The following is a 9,716-nucleotide window of genomic DNA, read 5'->3' as shown; positions in this document are numbered from 1 at the left end:
TTCAGTAATTTTCCTTTTGTTGTCCGGTTGTCTTCCACGACGTCATCTGCCACAATCCAAGCGTTGTCCACTATCTTTTGCATTGAAGGTCTACCACAGACTATTGTTTCCGACAATGGCCCACAATTCATGTCTGCCGAATTTCAGTCATTCTGCAAGGCCAACGGTATTCAACATCTGACATCCACACCATTTCTGCTTCAGTCAAACGGTGCCGCTGAACGATTGGTCCGGACTTTCAAGTCACAGTTGTTGAAGTTGAAAGAGTCGCATTCTCGGGAGGACGCGCTGTTACTCTTTTTGTCTTCGTATCGCTCTCAGCCCCGAGATGGTCGCTCGCCGGCTGAGTTGCTCCATGGTCATCGTCATCGAACCTTGATGTCTTTGCTGCATCCACCGCATCAGGTTCCTGTGCAGCGGCAGACTCCTGCTTTTGCTCCTGGCGACGTTGTATTTTATCGCAACTATCGAGGTTCACGGCGTTGGCTCGCAGGGCGCATTCTTCGCTGCCTCGGCCGCGTGATGTATTTGGTTTTGGGGGCCATTGGTGAGGTGCGTCGGCATCTCAATCAGCTGCGCCTCTGTCGTCGCCTGGTTTCTGCCGCTCCCCGTCTGCTTTCAGCAACGGTGCCGTCCGGTCAGCGCCCTGGGGACCCATCTACTGGCTCGCCTCATCCCAAGGTGTTACCGACGCTGCCTTCCCTATTGCCTCATGGCGACATACCGCCGCCGCCGCCTGTTCTCCCGCCGGCGCCGCCCGCAGTGGACGCTTCGCTGCAGCCGCCCAGCGCCTCCCTGGGTCATGCGCCGCCGAACGCTTCCCGTGACCAGCTGTCCTCCGCCATGGAACTCTTGCCCGCTCCGGCCCAGTTGTCATCGCGCGTCGGATCCCCCGACGCAATGGAGGTCGACCCTTCGGCCCCTCCTGTCTCATTACGGGCGCATACACCGCATGTTGACGTGCACCCTGGACTAGGTTTTCAGGCGTTTCCTAGCTCCCCTCGGACCGAATGGCAGGGTGCGGGTGGCACAGCCTCGCCTGTTGTTAGGCTCCCCACCCCATCGCATATGTCAACAAGGGGTCCTCCCCACGGCGGGCGGAAGCCTTCTCACACGGCCGTCCGCTGATTTGCGGGGGAGGAATGTGGTGTCACCGCCAGACACCACACTTGCTAGGTGGTAGCTTAAATCGGCCGCGGTCCATTAGTACATGTCGGACCCGTGTGTCGCCACTGTCAGGATCGCAGACCGAGCGCCACCACAAGGCAGGTCTCGAGAGACGTACTAGCACTCGCCCCAGTTGTACGACGACTTTGCTAGCGACTACACTGACGAAGCCTTTCTCTCATTTGCCGAGAGACAGTTAGAATAGCCTTCAGCTAAGTTAATGGTTACGACCTAGCAAGGCGCCATTTGTACCACTGCGTGTATCTCAAGATAGTCTCACTTGTATCATCAAGAATGCCTTATACCAAAGGACGATATAAAAGTTAAGTGTTCTAGTAGCTACGTTCTTTTCTTTATCACATTCATTACGAATCCTGTTCCAGACTTCGCACCAGTCGGCGTGTGTGTACGTGTGCCATTTCGGCTACCCGTCACTGTGGACTGGCTGCCTTGTCAGTCCACTACAGGAATGATTACCGGTGTGTCCACCGTTTGTGGAGGCCTCCTGCTTGGACCTCTTGGCTTGGCACTTGGTGGCACATTTGGTGGAATCACAGTATATTGTATGAGTAAGAACAAGTTCAAGCCTGTCCCAAAAATATTGATGGAAGATCTTACAGTTCGTCAGAAGGAAGAATTGGTTAGATTTGTTCAGGCTGTTATTAATGACATTAGAGCAGAAGATGCAGCTATGCTTGCATCATTGATTCTCGCTGATAGAACTCTGTCTGTAACTGTACTGCAGTTGGTAACAAATTTTCTGAGAACTCAGATAGGTGCAGAAGTAACTGATCCAAGCTATCTTCAGTAGTATTGTTTTATTTTAAAAATCAAATGGTAATGTTTTCATTTTTCTGTGTATTATTTAAAACAGTTACTAAATCAGGTTTTTCTCTATCTGTATCACACATGGGCATTTATATTTTGAGAATACAATAATTGTCTACTTTCCTTCAGAAAAATAATGGACTCAGGATTTTTACAAAAGGCACAACACAGGAATTTGGTTGTGTTCATCTATCTTTTAAATAATATAGAAACTCTGTGTTGTGTGGCTTTACCATATATAAAAGTGTATTATTTTCATAGAATTTTATTGTTATGTGATGAGTGTTAAACAGATCAATATGTGGTATGGACTGTGATAAGTTTGACAAATGTTACTGTAAAATTTGGATTTTCAGCATTAGCTAGGAAAATGAGCTAGAGTGTGATAGTTAGTTTTTATACTTGATGTAATATGAGAGTAATATTGTCAGTGCCATGGAAATAAATGAATCAAATTCAGGGGAAAAAAAGCGTAGTGAGTAGCCTAGCGTCTCTGCTCGGTGATGAGTATTTGATGGGGCGGTGGTTCGCGTAGTAACACTTCCAAATTTTTTTCCTATCATTCGTGTTTTTATTAGGTTCTGATACTTTATGATTAGTTTAATATAAGTATACACTATAATATTTGATGTAATGTAACTATAAGTTCACCTTTTTTTGAGGGGTGACTTTGTTCGATGGGCTTAATCTAGAGGACAGCTTGCGCTACTTGTATAAAGATATTTTGCTCCTTTTTCTTTTACGCTTCGTAATTCACATGTTGCAAAGATTCTGCTACTGGGTAGGAACAGTGATCAAGTAAGACTGACCTTGGGGTTTTACTAAAATGGGGGAATGATGGAATAATGTTTATCTTATACGGAGAAGTATTCCAAATTTGTACCGCACTGTTTGTAATGTAACTTTTATAAGCCTACGTCATTATTGATTGGACATGGTACTTTCCTTTTCGTGGACGATTAAGGAAATGTGCGTTTTAATAGAGCTAACGTGGGAATTTTACGCGCGCCCGTTGAGTAAACAGTGTGATTTACGAACTAGAAACATCCCTCAACTGCCGCTGGAGTGCGTTGCGATCGCGTATACCACGTTGCGGCCCACGCACCGTATGCACAAGTCGCATCGTTCCTGAGCGTTCAGCAGCACGTTGAACTTGTCACGCTCAACGTTAACGTTCGACAGCACGGTCCGTGTGCCGAAGGCTTTATTTGTATCTGTACGCAAGCACGTCCAACGGCTTCCTATACGAAGTATCGCAGCGCAATGAAGTGTATATTTGTGTGTCACTGATCTGCTTGCACTGTCACAGTTCCTCCGTTCACCTCGGACCACCTAAACCTACTGTGACGTGTGCGAGCCATTCCATCCAGGAGACACATTTACTTATTTGTTGAAAAGCGGTCATGTAGTTCGTAATAACCATTTCCTATCCCAGAATAAAGTCTTTTGTCGAGTCAACAGTAAACTATCTTCCTTGCTGCGCTGGTTCTCGCAGATATAACCAATTGTGACGTCGACAGCCGCTATCCCGTGCAGCTGAGCTTTGAACTGAGGAGACGGTCTGCGCTGACGGACTCGGCGCCAAACCCTGTCAACGGCGTCGGTTATGCCAGGGCCGGAGAGGGCGCTGATGCCGCGTAGTCTTCCCGGAGAGGGGAGGCGCGGCGCCTGATTCGCATATACTACCACGGTGACGTCACCCCTAGGAGTCCGCAGACACTGACGTTCCGGTTGGCGGGCAAGCGCACGAGTGGTGTCTAGCGATGACCCACATATACATTTATCGCGAATCTCTTGCCCAACGTGAAGACCCGAGCGACTGGAAAAAAGCGCAGGTGACGCCTGTATATAAGAAGGGTAGAAGGACGGATCCTCAAAATTACAGAGCAATATCCTTAACATCGGTTTGTTGCAGGATCCTCGAACATATTCTCAGTTCGAATATAATGAATTTCCTTGAGACAGAGAAGTTGCGGTCCATGCATCAGCACGGCTTTAGATAGCATCGCTCCTGCGAAACGCAATTCGCCCTTTTTTCACATGGTATCTTGCGAACCATGGATAAAGGGTATCAGACGGATGCCATATTCCTTGACTTCCGGAAAGCGTTTGACTCGGTGCCCCACTACAGACTCCTAACTACAGTACGAGCATATGGGATTGGTTACCAAGTATGTGAGTGGCTCAAAGACTTCTTAAGTAATAGAACCCAGTACGTTTTCCTCGATGGTGAGTGTTCATCGTAGGTGACGGTATCATCTGGAGTGCCCCAGGGAAGTGTGGTAGGTCCGCTGTTGTTTTCTATCTGCGTAAATGATCTTTTGGATAGGGTGGATAGCAATGTGCGGCTGTTAGCTGATGATGCTGTGGAGTACGGGAAGGTGTCGTCGTTGAGTGACTGTAGGAGGATACAAGATGACTTGGACAGGATTTGTGATTGGTGTAAAGAACAGCAGCTAAATCTAAATATATATAAATGTAAATTAATGCAGATGAATAGGAAAAAGAATCCTGTAATGTCTGAATACTCCATTAGTAGTGTAGCGCTTGACACAGTCACGTCGATGAAATATTTGGGCGTAACGTTGCAGAGCGATATGAAGTGGGACAAGCATGTAATGGCAGTTGTGGGGAAGGCGGATAGTCGTCTTTGGTTCATTGGTAGAATTTTGGGAAGATGTGGTTCATCTGTAAAGGAGACCGCTTATAAAACACTAATACGACCTATTCTTGAGTTCTGCTCGAGCGTTTGGGATCCCTATCAGATCGGATTGGGGGAAGACATAGAAGCAATTCAGAGGCGGGCTGCTAGATTTGTTACTGATAGGTTTGATCATCACGCGAGTGTTACGGAAATGCTTCAGGAACTCGGGTGGGAGACTCTAGAGGGAAGGAGGCGTTCTTTTCGTGAATCGCTACTGAGGAAATTTAGAGAACCAGCATTTGAGGCTGACTGCAGTACAATTATACTGCCACCCACTTACATTTCGCGGAAAGACCACAAAGATAAGATAAGAGAGATAGGGCTCGTACAGAGGCCTATAGGCAGTCATTTTTCCCTCGTTCTGTTTGGGAGTGGAATAGGGAGAGAAGATGCTAGTTGTGGTACGAGGTACCCTACGCCACGCACCGTATGGTGGATTGCAGAGTAGTGAAGATCATCCTTTCTCCTAGTGTTTTAGGCATGCACACAGACTGCTATTACTTTTGAATTCGTTCGGATTGTTAATAACAAATTTCATAAGTGATATATATAGCTCTTTAAATAAGTGTCTCTTGGATGAGCTCCAGCAATTATTCTGATTACACGCTTTTGTGCAATGAACACTCTTTTACTCAATGATGAGTTACCCCAGAATATGACGCCATACGAAAGCAGAGGATGAAAATAGGCATGGTAAGCTAATTTACTGAGCTGTATATCGCCAAAATTTGCAATGACCCTAATAGCGTAAGTAGCTAAACTCAAACGTTTCAGCAGATCCTCAGTGTGTTTTTTCCATTTCAACCTCTCGTCAGTGCATACACCTAGAAATTTTGAATATCCTACATTACCTACCGATTTCTGATCGAAGTCTATATTTATTAATTGTGTCATTCCATTTACTGTGTGGAACTGTATATACTGTGTTTTGTCGAAGCTTAGTGAGAGCCTATTTGCAGAGATCCACTTAATGATCTTCTGAAAACAATTTCACCAGTTAATTCTTGTCTGCTGGGTGTTATAGCTATACTTGTATCACCGGCAAAAAGTACGAGCTTTGCATCTTCGTGAATATAGAATGGCAAGTCATTAGTATATATTAAGAACAGCAGAGGACCCAAGACCGAACCCTGCGGCACCCCATTCTTCATTGTTCCCCAGTTTGAGAAATCACCAGCTTTTTGCATATTATGTGAACTGCTTATTTCAACTTTCTGCATTCTTCCAGTTAGGTATGATTCATACCATTTGAGCACTGTCCCATTCATACCACAGTACTTGAGCTTATCTAGCAGTATTCCATGATTTACACAGTCAAAAGCCTTAGACAGATCAAAAAAAAAAAAAAAATCCCAATGGGTGACTTCCGGCTACTCATAGCATATAATATTTCATTAGCATTATCCGTTGAAAAACCCTTCTGGAAACCAAACTGACATTTTGTTAAAACTTTATTTGTACAAAGGTGTGAAGCTACTCTGCAATACATTACTCTTTCAAGAATTTTGGATAAGGCAGTCAGAAGAGACATTGGGTGGTAGTTGTTGACATCAGACGTATCCCCTTTTTTATGCAGTGGTTTAACAATGCCATACTTCAGTCTATCTGGGCAAATACCATGCTTCAGGGAGCTATTACATATGTGGCCAAGAATCCCACTTATCTCTTGGGAACAAGCTTCTATTTTCCGGATGGAAATGCCATCAATTCCATGTGAGCTTTTATTCTTGAGAGAGATTATTATCTTCCTAATTTCAGAAGGAGAGGTGGGTGGAATTTCAATTGTATAAAATGGTGTGGGTAAGGCCTCTTCCATTAACTGCCTTGCTTCTTCTAATGAAAATTTAGATCATATTTCCTGTACAACATTTAAAAAATGATTATTCAAAATGTTGTTTATCAAGTTTCCATTCGCTTTGATGGTGATGCCGTCATCTTGTAATCTTGGTTGCCCTGTCTCCCTTGTAATAATATTCGAAATTGTTTTGATTTTGTTAACAGAGGTATTAACCTGAGACATGATGCACATGCTTCTGGACTTTTTAATAACCTTTCTTAATGTAGCACAGTTGTTGTTGTTGACTTCAGTCCTGAGACTGGTTTGATGCATGCTACCCCATCCTGTGCAAGCTTCTTCATCTCCCAGTACTTACTGCAACCTACATCCTTCTGAATCTACTTAGTGTATTCACCTCTTGGTCTCCCTCTACGATTTTTACCCTCCACGCTGACCTCCAATGCTAAATTTGTGATCCCTTGATGCCTCAGTACATGACCTACCAACCGATCCCTTCTTCTTGTCAAGTTGTGCCACAAACTCCTCTTCTCCCCAATTCTGTTCAATACCTCCTCATTAGTTGTGTGATCTAGCCATCTAATCTTTAAGCATTCTTCTGTAGCACCACATTTCGAAAGCTTCTATTCTCTTCTTGTCCAAACTATTTATCGTCCATGTTTCACTTCCATACACGGGTACACTCCATACAAATACTTTCAGAAACGACTTCCTGACACTTAAATCTGTAGTAGATGTTAATAATTTCTCTTCTTCAGAAACGCTTTCCTTGCCATCGCCACTCTACATTTTATATCTTCTCTACTTCGACCATCATCAGTCATTTTCCTCCCCAAATAGCAAAACTCCTTTACTACTTTAAGTGTCTCATTTCCTAATGTAATTCCTTCACCATCACCCGACTTAATTCGACTACATTCCATTATCCTCGTTTGGCTTTTGTTGATGTTCATCTTATACCCTCCTTTCAAGACACTGTCCATTCCGTTCAATTGCTCTTCCAAGTCCTTTGCTGTCTCTGACAGAATTACAATGTCATCGGAGGACTTAAAAGTTTTTATTTCTTCTCGATGGATTTTAATACCTACTCCGAATTTCTCTTTTGTTTCCTTTACTGCTTGCTCAATATACAGATTCAATAACATCGGGGAGAGGCTACAACCATGTCTCACTCCCTTCCCAACCACTCCTTCCCTTTCATGTCCCTCGACTCTTATAACTGCCATCTGGTTTCTGTACAAATTGTAAATAGCCTTTCGCTCCGTGTATTTTACCCTTGCCACGTTTAGAATTTGAAAGAGAGTATTCCAGTCAACATTGTCAAAAGCTTTCTCTAAGTCTACAAATGCTAGAAACGTAGGTTTGCCTTTCCTTAATCTTTCTTCTAAGACAGGTCAGTATTGCCTCACGTGTTCCACTATTGCTACGGAATCCAAACTGATCTTCCCCGAGGTCGGCTTCTACCAGTTTTTCCATTCGTCTGTAAAGAATTCGTGTTAGTATTTTGCAGCCGTGACTTATAGAGTAGTTTTTATAATACAATAAAAGAAGGGCCCACCAACATATTGGTTCCTCCTACGCACATCTGAAGTTCATGGATGTAAAATTAGAGTGATTCGTGGTCCCATAGAGACTTAACAACCATCGTTCGTCGTTCGCTCCACTTGCATCTTCGAAGGCGAAGGGAAAAGTCGCAGTGCTAGACAGTCTCCTCCACAACACTCCATAAAGTAGCTTGCGGAGTAGTTGCTGCATATATCGACTGCGACAGGAGTGTGTAAATGTGTGTGTGTGTGTGTGTGTGTGTGTGTGTGTGTGAGTGGAGGCGGGACGTTTGAGGGGTGGGAGGAGGGGCTTTGGTACGAGTACAAGAAGCATCCTTCGCCATAGACCATGGGAAGACTTGTGGAGTACAGCTGTAATTGTAGATGTCTCGTATCTCATAAAACTACAGCCGATATGAAAGAAAGCTGCTTTAGGTTATAAACCTATTAGGAGAAATTCGCAACATCTATCCAGAAAGTTCCTAGACTGATATTAGTGAAGATAAAATCTTCTGGATTGTTGGGCTGCGTCGTTATTCTTCTGTAGAATCGACGTTTCGACTTCTCTGCTAGGGCCTTCTTCAGAGTCTTCTGAACACTTGACATTATTGCTGCCGTGTGAGCGACATCAGTGCAGTAACGGTTGTGGCAGCTTCAGCCAACAAGTGTAACTGGCCGATACGCATTTGATTACTCAGGTGACAGCAGGACGTATTGGATGTGTGGCCGTACTGTGCTAACGGTGTTGTGCTACAAATCGCTGTGTAGCAATGTCACTAAACCAGCTGACAACACATTCGGCTCAATGTTTTGAGGAAGGCAAAGGTGCACGCCAAGAATGTCCCATACACTCTGAATACTAATAAAAACAACGACTCGATCGAAATGCAAAATGCGGACAGTTCTTTTCTAAAAAAAAGCAGAAATTCGCGTAAAGCAGGGCTTCACAACATACGTGCTCGCGGAGCAAGCTGTGAGCAGCAAGGCGCGAGCACGGAGCAGCGCGAGCACGCTACCCCCACTACCGGACCAGAGCGGAGAGTGGGGAAAGTCACGTGGGGCACACAACAGCTGCCGCCAGCCAATGTAAATCCACGGCCACCTGCAGGGATATCACTCACCAATTATTACTGCGACAAATGAAACAAATAAAGGAGAATGTATACGTGCCACATAATTTTATTAGCTTAGCGTATGCCTCTACATTCGTATTAATTTGTGAACTGTTACACAATAAAAGGTATCACTGAAGTGTGGGATTCTCGGTTATCTTGTACTTTTTGCCCTTTACAATTGCGTCTATGTTTGGAGTAATTGTTCTTGTGCATTTTAGGTGCAGCGTGCAGTTTAAATTTCGATCAGACAATGCGTTTCTCAGGCGTGTCTTGTTACATTTCATTGCAGAGAACAGTTGTTCACAAACATATGTGGAACCGAACATTGATATTATTGTAGCTGCCAGTTTGTGCAAATGAGGAAATCTATCCTGAAGGAAGTGTCTGTAGATTTCCAAAATGTTTTTCTTGTTCTGAAAGTTGTCTCTGTATTCTCTGTCACACTGCAGGTCAATAATTTCTTGCTGAAGCTCAGGACGAATCTTTTAAATATTCGCTGAATATGGAGAGAACAGATCAAAATCACTGTCTAGTGCTGTCAGATCTCGAAAGCGCTGATCAAC

General features: G+C 44.2%; 1 protein-coding gene across 1 annotated transcript; it reads left to right on the top strand.

Moving 5' to 3' along the window:
* Window positions 1-1,636: 1,636 nt before the first annotated feature.
* LOC126209922 (protein C19orf12 homolog) lies at window positions 1,637-1,978 on the top strand. The gene has a single exon (XM_049939041.1). It carries the CDS (start codon window positions 1,637-1,639, stop codon window positions 1,976-1,978), a length of 342 nt encoding a protein of 113 aa, XP_049794998.1.
* Window positions 1,979-9,716: the final 7,738 nt, after the last annotated feature.

Source organism: Schistocerca nitens, chromosome 10 (genome assembly GCF_023898315.1).
Source record: "Schistocerca nitens isolate TAMUIC-IGC-003100 chromosome 10, iqSchNite1.1, whole genome shotgun sequence".
In the NCBI taxonomy this organism is placed as follows: domain Eukaryota; kingdom Metazoa; phylum Arthropoda; class Insecta; order Orthoptera; family Acrididae; genus Schistocerca; species Schistocerca nitens.
The sequence above is the reverse complement of the archived record's forward strand: the minus strand, read 5'-3'. Positions and strand labels throughout refer to the sequence as shown.

Excerpts from the sequence above, each read along its gene's own strand:
- LOC126209922 (XM_049939041.1), top strand. The coding sequence starts at position 1,637 with ATGATTACCGGTGTGTCCACCGTTTGTGGAGGCCTCCTGCTTGGACCT.